Source organism: Oncorhynchus mykiss, chromosome 27 (assembly GCF_013265735.2).
Source record: "Oncorhynchus mykiss isolate Arlee chromosome 27, USDA_OmykA_1.1, whole genome shotgun sequence".
Taxonomy (NCBI): domain Eukaryota; kingdom Metazoa; phylum Chordata; class Actinopteri; order Salmoniformes; family Salmonidae; genus Oncorhynchus; species Oncorhynchus mykiss.
The window spans coordinates 33,436,323-33,450,518 of NC_048591.1; the positions used below are offsets into that span (position 1 = coordinate 33,436,323).

The 14,196-nt window shown below is 48.7% G+C and overlaps 1 protein-coding gene across 1 annotated transcript in view; it reads left to right on the plus strand.

Annotated features, from left to right (window-relative positions):
• robo1 (roundabout, axon guidance receptor, homolog 1 (Drosophila)) overlaps nt 1–14,196 on the plus strand; it is a 544,530-nt gene that overhangs the window by 45,131 nt on the left and 485,203 nt on the right. The window contains exon 2 of the mRNA XM_036964909.1: nt 1,100–1,227. Within this exon, the coding sequence (XP_036820804.1) occupies nt 1,134–1,227 (94 nt within the window). The 5' untranslated portion in view covers nt 1,100–1,133. The remainder of the gene's footprint in view (nt 1–1,099; nt 1,228–14,196) is intronic.

Genomic DNA, 14,196 nt, shown 5'->3' on the forward strand with positions numbered 1-14,196 from the left:
AGAGAGAGAATGACAGAGAGAGAATGACAGAGAATGACAGAGAGAGAGAATGACATAGAGAGATAATGACAGAGAGAGAATGACAGAGAAAGAGAGAGAGAATGACAGAGAGAGAGAGAGAGAGAGAGAATGACAGAGAGAGATAGAATGACAGAGAGAGAGATAGATAATGATAGAGAGGAAGAGGGAGAAAGTCTAGGTATACACTCAGTAATGAGCATAGCAGAACCGTTCAGTGCAGGTAGGGAACGTGAAAAAAATGGCGATGATTGGGACGAAGGAGGAATAAAATACAGCGAAGGAAAGCGTTTAAGTGAGAACCCACTGGTCAACAGATGAGAGCCATTCTGAGGTTTGAAACTGGCTTGGCTAACTGATAAAAATCTTTACCTATTCAGACTGTGATGTTCGCATACCTCTGCTGTGGAGAGAGAACGGTTTGTATGGTTAATGTTGTAGACTTGTAGCAATCCTTACTGTCAATGCAGTCATTGGGTCTGCATTCATATTCTCCTCATCCTGGTCTTGGCATTCTGGATGCAGATCCTGCATGAGGGAAGCACGGTCCTGCACTGCAAGCAGATTGGGCTGGCTGTAGGGCCAGGACAGTGAAGGATAGGAGAGTGGCAGTACAACTGTGAAGGGAGGGTGGGAAGAAGGGAGCAATAGTGAGGCAGAGCAATGTGAGCAGTGGTGAAAGTAATGAAACAAGGGGAAGCAGGTTGTTTCACAGATGGTTATCAGGAAAATCCTCTAATTCATTTCCATGCTACAGATTGGCAGTTATTGCAACACTCAAAATGTGATTATCCTCTGTTCATAAATTGTAGGGATATTGTGGTCCTCAAATCAGACCATTTAGAGCATTTGAATGAGCAGATGTTTGTGGTCAACTAATGTTTGAACCACTTACTGAAAATCATGCAACTCCTAGGATCTTATATTGAGACCAACCTGACTTGTATTATCAGTTCTCTCTGGCACTGACTTCTTCCTCACAGACCCGATAATAGTCTGATTGTGTCTTTAAATCTCCATAATCCAAATATAAAGTTGTACACTGCAATAATCTGATCTGTCTCTTTTCTGTCTCCTACAGATTGGCCACTAGTGATGCCAGGACAGTGAGCGCCATGCGTGTCACATGGTCAGCTGCCACTCCCTTCATCATTGTTGCCCTGCTCAGGCTTGTCCAATCACAGCTACTGGAGGGATCTCTGGTTCCAGGTAAGAATGCACCTTTGTCACGTCCCTATGTGGTCATGTGTTTTTCGCCAAAGAAAGTGTTGTTGTCTACATATTCATCATGTCTGTTTCTGTTTATCTCTTTTGTCTGTCTGTCTGTGACATTATTTCACACAATGACACCTTTCAACAAACTTATTTGTGGATCTGATAAAACATTTGGATGCAAATTAAGAGTAAGTTGGTTTGAGATATTGTATATCTCCAATTCGTTGGAACCGGTCATTGACCTGTGGCTATCGTTAGACTGATTTCCTTTTTGTAAATTCAGAACGCTGCCAAGTCTTAACTACGGAGCCATAACTCTCAGGTCTATGGGGCGGCAGGGAGCCTAGTGGTTAGAGAGTTGGCCCAGTAAACAAAAGGTTGCTAGATCGAATCCCCGAGCTGACAAGGTCCAAATCTGTCCTTCTGCCCCTGAACAAGGCATTTAACCCACTGTTCCTAGGCCGTCATTGTAAATAAGAATTTGTTCATAACTGACTTGCCTAGTTAAATAAAGGTAAAATATGTATAATGGGAACCTGTTTAGTCTTCTAGAAATAGCCATGTCATGTTGATACATTCAAGCCTTCCAGACATCTTTGATTCCCTAGCTTTGAGTCAAAGGGGATAAAGGTGTGTGGGATTTGAGAAAGATTATTTGTGTAAATTCCCCTGATCTCTGAGACAATTTACCTGTCGCAGTGCTGACATTTTGACAATGTCTGGGTGGAAAAAAGAAACAGGAAACTCATCAAAGGAGACAGAAACAAAGTGCTTAGTGATAACTACAGTTCTCTATCAAGGTAGGGTGGGAGGTGGTATGGTGGGAGGAGACATGGTGGGAGATGTTATGGTGGGAGGAGACATGGTGGGAGGAGACATGGGGGGAGGAGACATGGTGGGAGATGTTATGGTGGGAGGAGACATGGGGGGAGGAGACATGGTGGGAGATGTTATGGTGGGAGGAGACATGGTGGGAGGAGACATGGGGGGAGGAGACATGGTGGGAGATGTTATGGTGGGAGGAGACATGGTGGGAGATAATATGGTGGGAGGTAATATGGTTGGAGGTGATATGGTGGGAGGAGACATGGTGGGAGGTGGTATGGTGGGAGTGAATATTGTTGTTATTATTATTATTATTATTAAAAAAATGTACCTGCTTTTTCTCCCCAATTTCATAGTATCCAATTGTTAGTAGTTACTATATTGTCTCATCGCTACAACTCCCTTACGGGCTCGGGAGAGACGAAGTTCGAAAGCCATGCGTCCTCCGAAACACAACCCAACCAAGCCTCTTAACTGCTTCTTAACACAGGCCGCATCCAACCCGGAAGCCAGCCGCACCAATGTGTCGGAGGAAACACCGTGCACCTGGCGACCTGGTTAGCATGCACTGCGCTCGGCCCGCCACAGGAGTCGCTAGTGCGCGATGAGACAAGGATATCCCTACCGGCCAAATGCTCCCTAACCCGGAAGACGCTAGGCCAATTTTGCGTCGCCCCATGGACCTCCCGGTCGCGGCCGGCTGCGACAGAGCCTGGGCTAACACCCAGAGTCTCTGGTGGCACAGCTAGCACTGCGATGCAGTGCCCTAGACCACTGCGCCACCCGGGAGGCCGGGAGTGAATATTTTAGGAGGTGGTATGGTGGGAGGTGGTATGGTGGGAGGTGGTATGGTGGGTGGTGGTATGGTGGGAGGTGGTATGGTGGGAGGTGGTATGGTGGTATGGTGGTATGGTGGGAGGTGGTATGGTGGGAGGTGGTATGGTGGGTGGTGGTATGGTGGGAGAAGGTATGGTGGGTGGTGGTATGGTGGGAGGTGGTATGGTGGGAGATGGTATGGTGGGAGGTGATATGGTGGGAGGTGGAATGGTGGGAGGTGGTATGGTGGGAGATGGTATGGTGGGAGGTGATATGGTGGGAGGTGGAATGGTGGGAGGTGGTATGGTGGGAGGTGGTATGGTGAGAGGTGGTATGGTGGGAGGTGGTATGGTGGGAGGTGGTATGGTGGGAGGTGGAATGGTGGGAGGTGGTATGGTGGGAGGTGGTATGGTGGGAGGTGGTATGGTGGTATGGTGGGAGGTGGTATGGTGGGAGGTGGTATGGTGGGAGGTGGTATGGTGGTATGGTGGGAGGTGGTATGGTGGGAGGTGGTATGGTGGGAGGTGATATGGTGGGAGGTGGTATGGTAGGAGGTGGTATGGTGGGAGGTGGTATGGTGGGAGGTGGTATGGTGGTATGGTGGGAGGTGGTATGGTGGGAGGTGGTATGGTGGGAGGTGGTATGGTGGTATGGTGGGAGGTGGTATGGTGGGAGGTGGTATGGTGGGAGGTGGAATGGTGGGTGGTGGTGTGGTGGTATGGTGGGAGGTGGTATGGTGGGAGGTGGTATGGTGGGAGGTGGTATGGTGGGAGGTGGTATGGTGGGAGGTGGTATGGTGGGTGGTGGTATGGTGGGAGGTGGTATGGTGGGAGGTGGTATGGTGGGTGGTGGTATGGTGGTTGGTGGTATGGTGGGAGGTGGTATGGTGGGAGGTGGTATGGTGGGAGGTGGTATGGTGGGAGGTGGTATGGTGGGTGGTGGTATGGTGGGAGGTGGTATGGTGGGAGGTGGTATGGTGGTATGGTGGGTTGTGATATGTATGTTGAGATAAAGAGTGATATTCACAACCACTTTACCTTCTTAATTACCCCTTTCTCCTTCCCTAATTCTCATCAGACAGGAGAGACAGCACCATGGATTACCACTTTAGCAAAACGTTTTCACTCTCACTACCCTCCCTCCTCCCTCCCTCTTTCTACTGCTTCTCACCTTTCACTTTCTTCCTTTCCCCGTGTTCTTCCTTCAATTTTCTTTATCTAACTTTTATTTTTTCACCACTGTCCAGGAATCAGTTTATTAGTCAGCTAGAGCCTATGTGCCTCCCTCTGCCATGGTTAGATATGTGGCTGGGCTGTGTGCAGCGTGGAGGCTGCAGTCATTTCAATCACAGTCGGCTCTATAGTAGTGCAGCTCTGAACAGGCCTCTCTGATTGTCAGTGCCCAGTGTAGGACCTGTAATGAAGAAGATACCATAGAGTCCCCAGTTCCCATTCCAATGCACCGAGCGTCATATGATTTGTTGTCCTGTGAATATGTTGTGAAAGACCCCAATGACATTAGTGAAGCCAATAAAGTTTAAAGGTCAAACTGTGGGCTATACAGGTGTAGGATGTTAATTTCACCTGTATTGTCGCAGCAACAGGATTTGAATGTTTACATGAAAAGTGGAATACCGTTAGTGTAACAGTGTGTTGGTGCAGGTTTTCAGTGAATTGATGTACATCATGATGCTCATCTGCATTTCCCCTCAGCAACAAAAGAGTGATCAAACGAAGATCCTAAATCTACCTGTGCATTGACTCCTAGCTGTATTTCAGGTTGATATCCTCTACCTACATGTGATTGTTTACTATTCATATCTTTTTAATGCATTGTGGTGGCACAGAATAGTCTTTCAAATGTCTTTAGAATATTTTCTCTCCTGTATGTTTGAGATCATTGTTTCCGAGGTGATATTCTTAACAACTTGTCTGAGAGAATGAAATATAAATCAATGAAATGTTTTGTATTCTCGACATAGGTATGATATACTATTACTTGGTTGCATTGAGCAAGGCATTTATTTTAAATGAATCTTCCAGCAGCAGACTTGAAGATGTGTTTAACATGTGAGCCAAGGAAGTTGCTTTAGACAAAAGTGTCTGCTTAGCCAAGAAAATAACATTTTAATGTCTCTGAGAGAGGAGGACCACTTTTCCATCAGAAACCTCTCTCTCTCTTACTCTCTTGCTCTCTCTCATTCTCTCTGTCTCTCTCTCTTTCTCTCTTTGTGTGTAGGAGTGAAATGTCAAGGGAACACTTATCTTCCATTTCTCTAAATACTTCCTGACCTACTGACAGCTCTTTTAATTTCCTCTCCTCCACGCAAACTTCTCTAAAGACATCTTCATCTTTCAGAATCTTCTCAACCTTTTTGTTGTCCCTCTTAAACTTGGAGATAATGACCTGTTTCCTGTCTACTTGTTTCGTCAGATTGAGAAAGATTAGAGAGAGCATCAGGAGAAATCTCAGGGACCTCACAGTAGGAGGAACTGTTGGAGAGGAAAGGCAGACAAAACACTAAAAAGTCAGTGTTGCTAACGTGCAGAGACACATGCAACCAAAAACTCACAAACGCATGCACGTGCACACACACACACAAACACACACACACACACACAAACACACACACACACACACACACACACACACACACACACACACACACACACACACACACACACACACACACACACACACACACACACACACACACTCCACAATCACTACTCAGTCCTTTTCCAGCTTTCCCCTATAATTTATTATGTGTATATTAACTGCAGTAACAGTATGAAATCATTCCATAGCTGCTCTATTTAAAATCTCTCTGACATTCATATGCAGTGGTTTATTGGCTACACAGGTTTTCAATTGCATGCATTTGGGCTGATTCATTTGGCTCTACAGTGCACTAGCCCTCGATCAGAGCTGACAATCTTATTGGATGTGAATGGAGGTTAAACATAGGCTAACCTACGGCGCCTGCATTTATATCCATTTCACGTAAAGCGATGATCCTGGGTTCTATTGCTTTTCTGCTAGAAGTTATGTTCGTTTTGGTGGTAATCCACCTCTTCAGTCTTTCCAATGACTCTTGTGAGACTTCTGGTGCATGGGAGGAAGTGGGAAGACAGAGGTCCTTCGTTACTACTGAAGTGTGGGACATTCAATCTTGAATATGTCTAAGACTTTTTCCCATCGATTTCCCCTTGTCAGAGTGGGATTTGCGACTGGTGTTATCTCCCCCAGTTTAAACACTCATTGTGCATATTGAACTATTCCGTCTTTTATTTGGAGATGATAAAGCTTATGTCTGAGGGCGGTAAATTGACTGGTAATTCGTTTCTCTAAGAAGGAGGAGGCTGAATGTTTAACACACCGTTACATCCTCATCAAAAAAGCTGTTCCACCAGCAACATCCTCATCCCTGTAAGACTCAGATAGCAGTAACATCCTCATCCCTGTAAGACTCAGATAGCAGTAACATCCTCATCCCTGTAAGACTCAGATAGCAGCAACATCCTCATCCCTGTAAGACTCAGATAGCAGTAACATCCTCATCCCTGTAAGACTCAGATAGCAGTAACAGCCTCATCCTCCAAGACTCAGATAGCAGCAACATCCTCATCCCTGTAAGACTCAGATAGCAGCAACATCCTCATCCCTGTAAGACTCAGATAGCAGCAACATCCTCATCCCTGTAAGACTCAGATAGCAGTAACAGCCTCATCCCTCCAAGACTCAGATAGCAGCAACATCCTCATCCCTGTAAGACTCAGATAGCAGTAACTGCCTCATCCCCCAAAACTCAGATAGCAGCAACATCCTCATCCCTGTAAGACTCAGATAGCAGCAACATCCTCATCCCTGTAAGACTCAGATAGCAGTAACATCCTCATCCCTGTAAGACTCAGATAGCAGTAACAGACTCATCCCTGTAAGACTCAGATAGCAGTAACATCCTCATCCCTGTAAGACTCAGATAGCAGTAACATCCTCATCCCCGTAAGACACAGATAGCAGTAACATCCTCATCCCAGTAAGACTCAGATCGCAGCAACATCCTCATCCATGTAAGACTCAGATAGCAGCACCAGCCTAATCCCTGTCAGACTCAGATAGCAGTAACAGACTCATCCTCCCAGATTCAGAAAGCGGTAACAGCAGGTCTCTCATGTTCTCTTCCCGTTTTCTGGTCAAATGGCGCGACCAAACATGTACTAGCTGTTTCCTGCTCATCACTTACCTGTTGACAGCTGGGTTGCATAGTGTCCTGTATGTTCCGCTGGTCCCACAGACAGATTTTTCCCCACCTTTATTTAACCAGGTAGGCTAGTTCTGACCTGGCCATGATAAAGGAAAGCAGTGCGACACAAACAACAACACAGAGTTACACATGGAATAAACAAGCGTACAGTCAATAACACAATAGAAAAAAAGAAAGTCTATGTACAGTGTGTGCAAATAGTGTGAGGAGGTAGGCAATAAATAGGCCATAGTAGCAAGGTAATTACAATTTAGCAGATTAACACTGGAGTGATAAATGAGCAGATGATGATGTGCAAGTAGAGATACTGGTGTGCAAAAGAGCAGAAAAGTAAATTAAAACAATATGGGGATGAGGTAGGTAGATTGGGTGGGCTATTTACAGATGGACTATGTTACGGTGAGTGAATGAGGACCCAAAAGCGAATTAACTTAAACAGAGCTTCTTTAATTACCAAACATAGGTAGGCTCAGACGGACCGGCAGATTCCGACAGGACAAGACAAGGTTACAGCGAACATGACGACAGTATGGTTCCGGCATGAAACACAACAAACAAGAATCCGACAAGGACAGGAACAAAAACAGAGAGAGATATAGGGGACTAATCAGAGGGAAAAAGGGAACAGGTGGGAAAAGGGGTGACGAGGTGGTTAGGAGGAGACAAGGCACAGCTGGGGGAAAGAGGGGGAGAAAAGGTAACCTAACAACGACCAGCAGAGGGAGACAGGGTGAAGGGAAAGGACAGAGACAAGACACAACATGACAGTACATGACAGTACCCCCCCACTCACCGAGCGCCTCCTGGCGCACTCGAGGAGGAAACCTGGCGGCAACGGAGGAAATCCTCGATCAGCGCACGGTCCAGCACGTCCCGAGAGGGAACCCAACTCCTCTCCTCAGGACCGTACCCCTCCCAATCTACGAGGTACTGGTGACCACGGCCCCGAGGACGCATGTCCAAAATTCTACGGACCCTGTAGATGGGTGCGCCCTCGACAAGGATGGGGGGGGGGGGGGGGGGGGGAGACGAAAGGGGGCGCGAAGGACGGGCTTGATGCAGGAAACATGGAAGACCGGGTGGACGCGACGAAGGTATCGCGGAAGAAGAAGTCGAACTGCGACAGGATTAATGACCCGAGAAATACGGAACGGACCAATGAACCGCGGGGTCAACTTGCGAGAAGCCGTCTTAAGGGGAAGGTTCTGAGTGTAGAGCCAAACTCTCTGACCGCGACAATATCTAGGACTCTTAGTTCTACGCTTATTAGCAGCCCTCACAGTCTGCGTCCTATAACGGCAAAGTGCAGACCTGACCCTCTTCCAGGTGGGCTCGCAACGTTGGACAAAAGCCTGAGCGGAGGGGACGCTGGACTCGGCGAACTGAGATGAGAACAGCGGAGGCTGGTACCCGAGGCTACTCTGAAAAGGAGATAGCCCGGTCGCAGACGAAGGAAGCGAGTTGTGGGCGTATTCTGCCCAGGGGAGCTGTTCTGACCAAGACGCAGGGTTGCGAAAAGAAAGACTGCGTAAGATGCGACCAATAGTCTGATTGGCCCGTTCTGCTTGACCGTTAGACTGGGGGTGAAAGCCGGAAGAGAGACTGACGGAAGCCCCAATCAAACGGCAAAACTCCCTCCAAAATTGAGACGTGAATTGCGGACCTCTGTCCGAAACGACGTCTGACGGAAGGCCATGAATTCTGAAAACATTCTCGATGATGATTTGTGCCGTCTCTTTAGCAGAAGGAAGCTTAGCAAGGGGAATGAAATGAGCCGCCTTAGAGAACCTATCGACAACCGTAAGAATAACAGTCTTCCCCGCTGACGAAGGCAGTCCGGTGACAAAATCTAAGGCGATGTGAGACCACGGTCGAGAGGGAATAGGAAGCGGCCTGAGACGGCCGGCAGGAGGAGAGTTACCGGACTTAGTCTGCGCGCAGACCGAACAAGCAGCCACGAAACGACGCGTGTCATGCTCCCGGGTGGGCCACCAAAAACGCTGGCGAATGGAAGCAAGCGTACCCCGAACGCCAGGGTGGCCGGCTAACTTGGCAGAGTGAGCCCACTGAAGAACGGCCAGACGAGTAGGAACGGGAACGAAAAGAAGGTTCCTAGGACAAGCGCGCGGCGACGGAGTGTGAGTGAGCGCTTGTTTTACCTGCCTCTCAATTCCCCAGACAGTCAACCCGACAACACGCCCCTCAGGGAGAATCCCCTCGGGGTCAGTGGAGGCTACTGAAGAACTGAAGAGACGAGACAAAGCATCAGGCTTGGTGTTCTTAGAGCCCGGACGATAAGAAATCACGAACTCGAAACGAGCGAAAAACAGCGCCCAACGCGCCTGACGCGCATTAAGGCGTTTGGCAGAACGGATGTACTCAAGGTTCCTATGGTCAGTCCAAACGACAAAAGGAACGGTCGCCCCCTCCAACCACTGTCGCCATTCGCCTAGGGCTAACCGGATGGCGAGCAGTTCGCGGTTACCCACATCATAGTTACGTTCCGACGGCGACAGGCGATGAGAAAAATACGCGCATGGGTGGACCTTGTCGTCAGAGAGGGAGCGCTGAGAAAGAATGGCTCCCACGCCCACCTCTGACGCGTCAACCTCGACAACGAACTGTCTAGAGACGTCAGGTGTAACAAGGATAGGAGCGGATGTAAAACGATTCTTGAGGAGATCAAAAGCTCCCTGGGCGGAAACGGACCACTTAAAGCACGTCTTGACAGAAGTAAGGGCTGTGAGAGGAGCTGCCACCTGACCGAAATTACGGATGAAACGACGATAGAAGTTCGCGAAGCCGAGAAAGCGCTGCAGCTCGACGCGTGACTTAGGGACGGGCCAATCAATGACAGCTTGGACCTTAGCGGGATCCATCTTAATGCCTTCAGCGGAAATAACAGAACCGAGAAATGTGACGGAGGAGGCATGAAAAGTGCACTTCTCAGCCTTCACAAAAAGACAATTCTCTAAAAGGCGCTGGAGGACACGTCGAACGTGCTGAACATGAATCTGGAGTGACGGTGAAAAAATCAGGATATCGTCAAGGTAAACGAAAACAAAGATGTTCAGCATGTCTCTCAGGACATCATTGACTAATGCCTGAAAGACAGCTGGAGCGTTAGCGAGGCCGAAAGGAAGAACCCGGTATTCAAAGTGCCCTAACGGAGTGTTAAACGCCGTCTTCCACTCGTCCCCCTCCCTGATGCGCACGAGATGGTAAGCGTTACGAAGGTCCAACTTAGTGAAAAACCTGTCTCCCTGCAGGATCTCGAAGGCTGAAGACATAAGAGGAAGCGGATAACGATTCTTCACTGTTATGTCATTCAGCCCTCGATAATCTATGCAGGGGCGCAGAGACCCGTCCTTCTTCTTGACAAAAAAAACCCCCGCTCCGGCGGGAGAGGAGGAGGGGACTATGGTACCGGCGTCAAGAGCTACAGACAAATAATCTTCGAGAGCCTCACGTTCGGGAGCCGACAGAGAGTATAGTCTACCCCGGGGGGGGGTGGTTCCCGGAAGGAGATCAATACTACAATCATACGACCGGTGTGGAGGAAGAGAGGTGGCCCTGGACCGACTGAACACCGTGCGCAGATCGTGATATTCCTCCGGCACCCCTGTCAAATCACCAGGCTCCTCCTGTGAAGAAGAGACAGAGGAAACAGGAGGGATAGCAGACATTAAACATTTCACATGACAAGAGACGCTCCAGGAGAGGATAGAATTACTAGACCAATTAATGGAAGGATTATGACAAACTAGCCAGGGATGGCCCAAAACAACAGGTGTAAAAGGTGAACGAAAAATTAAAAAAGAAATGGTTTCGCTATGATTACCAGAAACAGTGAGGGTTAAAGGTAGCGTCTCACGCTGAATCCTGGGGAGAGGACTACCATCCAGGGCGAACAAGGCCGTGGGCTCCTTTAACTGTCTGAGAGGAATGTCATGTTCCCGAGCCCAGGTCTCGTCCATAAAACAGCCCTCCGCCCCAGAGTCTATTAAGGCACTGCAGGAAGCTGACGAACCGGTCCAGCGTAGATGGACCGACAAGGTAGTGCAGGATCTTGAAGGAGAGACAGGAGTAGTAGCGCTCACCAGTAGCCCTCCGCTTACTGACGAGCTCTGGCCTTTTACTGGACATGAAGTGACAAAATGACCAGCGGAACCGCAATAGAGACAGAGGCGGTTGGTGATTCTCCGTTCCCTCTCCTTAGTCGAGATGCGGATACCTCCCAGCTGCATGGGCTCAGCACCCGAGCCGGCAGAGGAAGATGGTAGTGATGCGGAGAGGGGGGCGACGGAGAGCGCGAGCTCCTTTCCACGAGCTCGGTGACGAAGATCAACCCGTCGCTCAATGCGAATAGCGAGTTCAATCAAGGAATCCACGCTGGAAGGAACCTCCCGGGAGAGAATCTCATCCTTTACCTCTGCGCGGAGACCCTCCAGAAGACGAGCGAGCAAGGCCGGCTCGTTCCAGCCACTGGAGACAGCAAGAGTGCGAAACTCAATAGAGTAGTCTGTTATGGATCGATTGCCTTGACATAGGGAAGACAGGGCCCTGGAAGCCTCCTCCCCAAAAACAGATCGATCAAAAACCCGTATCATCTCTTCCTTAAAGTCCTGATACTGGTTAGTACACTCAGCCCTTGCCTCCCAGATTGCCGTGCCCCACTCACGAGCCCGTCCAATAAGGAGAGATATGACGTAGGCGACACGAGCAGTGCTCCTGGAGTAAGTGTTGGGCTGGAGAGAAAACACAATATCACACTGGGTGAGGAACGAGCGGCATTCAGTGGGCTCCCCAGAGTAACACGGCGGGTTATTGATTCTGGGCTCCGGAGATTCGAAAGCCCTGGAAGTGGCCGGTGGATCGAGGCGGAGATGGTGAACCTGTTCTGTGAGGTTGGAGACTTGGGTGGCCAGGGTCTCAACGGCATGTCGAGCAGCAGACACTTCCTGCTCGTGTCTGCCTAGCATCGCTCCCTGGATCCCGACGGCTGAGTGGAGAGGATCCGAAGTCGCTGGGTCCATTCTTGGTCGGATTCTTCTGTTACGGTGAGTGAATGAGGACCCAAAAGCGAATTAACTTAAACAGAGCTTCTTTAATTACCAAACATAGGTAGGCTCAGACGGACCGGCAGATTCCGACAGGACAAGACAAGGTTACAGCAAACATGACGACAGTCTGGTTCCGGCATGAAACACAACAAACAAGAATCCGACAAGGACAGGAACAAAAACAGAGAGAGATATAGGGGACTAATCAGAGGGAAAAAGGGAACAGGTGGGAAAAGGGGTGACGAGGTGGTTAGGAGGAGACAAGGCACAGCTGGGGGAAAGAGGGGGAGAAAAGGTAACCTAACAACGACCAGCAGAGGGAGACAGGGTGAAGGGAAAGGACAGAGACAAGACACAACATGACAGTACATGACAGACTATGTACAGCTGCAGTGATCAGTTAGCTGCTCAGATAGCTGATGTTTGAAGTTGGTGAGGGAAATATAAGTCTCCAGCTTCAGCGATTTTTGCAATTAGTTCCAGTCACTGGCAGCAGAGAACTGGAAGGAATGGCGGCCAATGGAGGTGTTGGCTTTGGGAATGACCAGTGAGATATACCTGCTGGAGCGCTTGCTACGGGTGGGTGTTGTTATCGTGACCAGTGAGCTGAGATAATGAGGAGCTTTGCCTAGCAAAGACTTATAGATGACTTGGAGCCAGTGGGTCTGGCGACTAAATGTAGCGAGGGCCAGCCAACTAGAACACACAGGTCACAGTGGTGGGTGGTATATGGGGCTTTGATAACAAAACGGATGGCACTGTGATAGACTGCATCCAGTTTGCTGAGTAGAGTATTGGAAGCTATTTTGTAAATGACATCGCCGAAGTCGAGGATCGGTGGGATAGTCAGTTTTACTAGGGTAAGTTTGGCGGTGTGAATGAAGGAGGCTTTGTTGTGAAATAGAAAGACGATTCTAGATTTGATTTTGGATTGGAGATGTTTAATATGAGTCTGGAAGGACAGTTTACAGTCTAGCCAGACACCTAGGTATTTGTAGTGGTCCAGAACCATCCAGGGTAGTGATGCTAGTCAAGCGGGCGGGTGCCGGCAGTGAATGGTTGAAAAGCATGCATTTGGTTTTACTAGCGTATAAGAGCAGTTGGAGGCCACGGAAGGAGTGTTGTATGGCATTGAAGCTCATTGCAAAGTAGTTGGTGAACCAGCGGAGGCAGTCATTTGAGAAACCAAGGCTATTGAGTCTGCCGATAAGAATACGGTAATTGACAGAGTCGAAAGCCTTGGCCAGGTCGATGAAGAGGGCTGCACAGTACTGTCTTTTATAGATGGTGGTTATGATATCGTTTAGTACCTTGAGCGTGGCTGATATGCAGCCGTGACCAGCTCAGAAACCGGATTGCACAGCGGAGAAGGTACGGTGGGATTCGAAATGGTCAGTGATCTCTTTATTAACTTGGCTTTATTAACTTGGCTTTCGAAGACTTTAGAAAGCTTTCCCATCTTTAGGGATCTCGGACGATACGAAAGAGAGGTTGAACAGACTGGTAATAGGGGTTGCACAGTGGTGGTGGATAGTTTTAAAAAGATAGGGTCTAGATTGTCAGCCCAGCTGATTTGTACGAGTCCAGGTTTTGCAGCTCTTTCAGAACATCTGCTATCTGGATTTGGGTGAAGGAAAATCTGGGGAGACTCGGGCAGGTAGCTGTGGGGGTGGCAGAGCTGTTGGCCGGGGTTGGGGTAGCCAGGAGAAAAGCATGGCCAGCCGTAGAGAAATGCTTATTGAAATTTTCGATTATCATGGATTTATCGGTGGTGACCGTGTTACCTAGCCTCAGTGCAGTGGGCAGCTGGGAGGAGGTGCTCTTGATCTCCATGGACTTTACAGTGTCCCAAACCTTTTTGGAGTTAGAGCTACAGGATGCCAATTTCTGTTTGAAAAAGCAAACTTTTGCTTTCCTGACTGACTGCGTGTATTGGTTCCTGACTTCCCTGAACAGTTGCATATCGCAGGGACTATTCGATGCTGTTGCAGT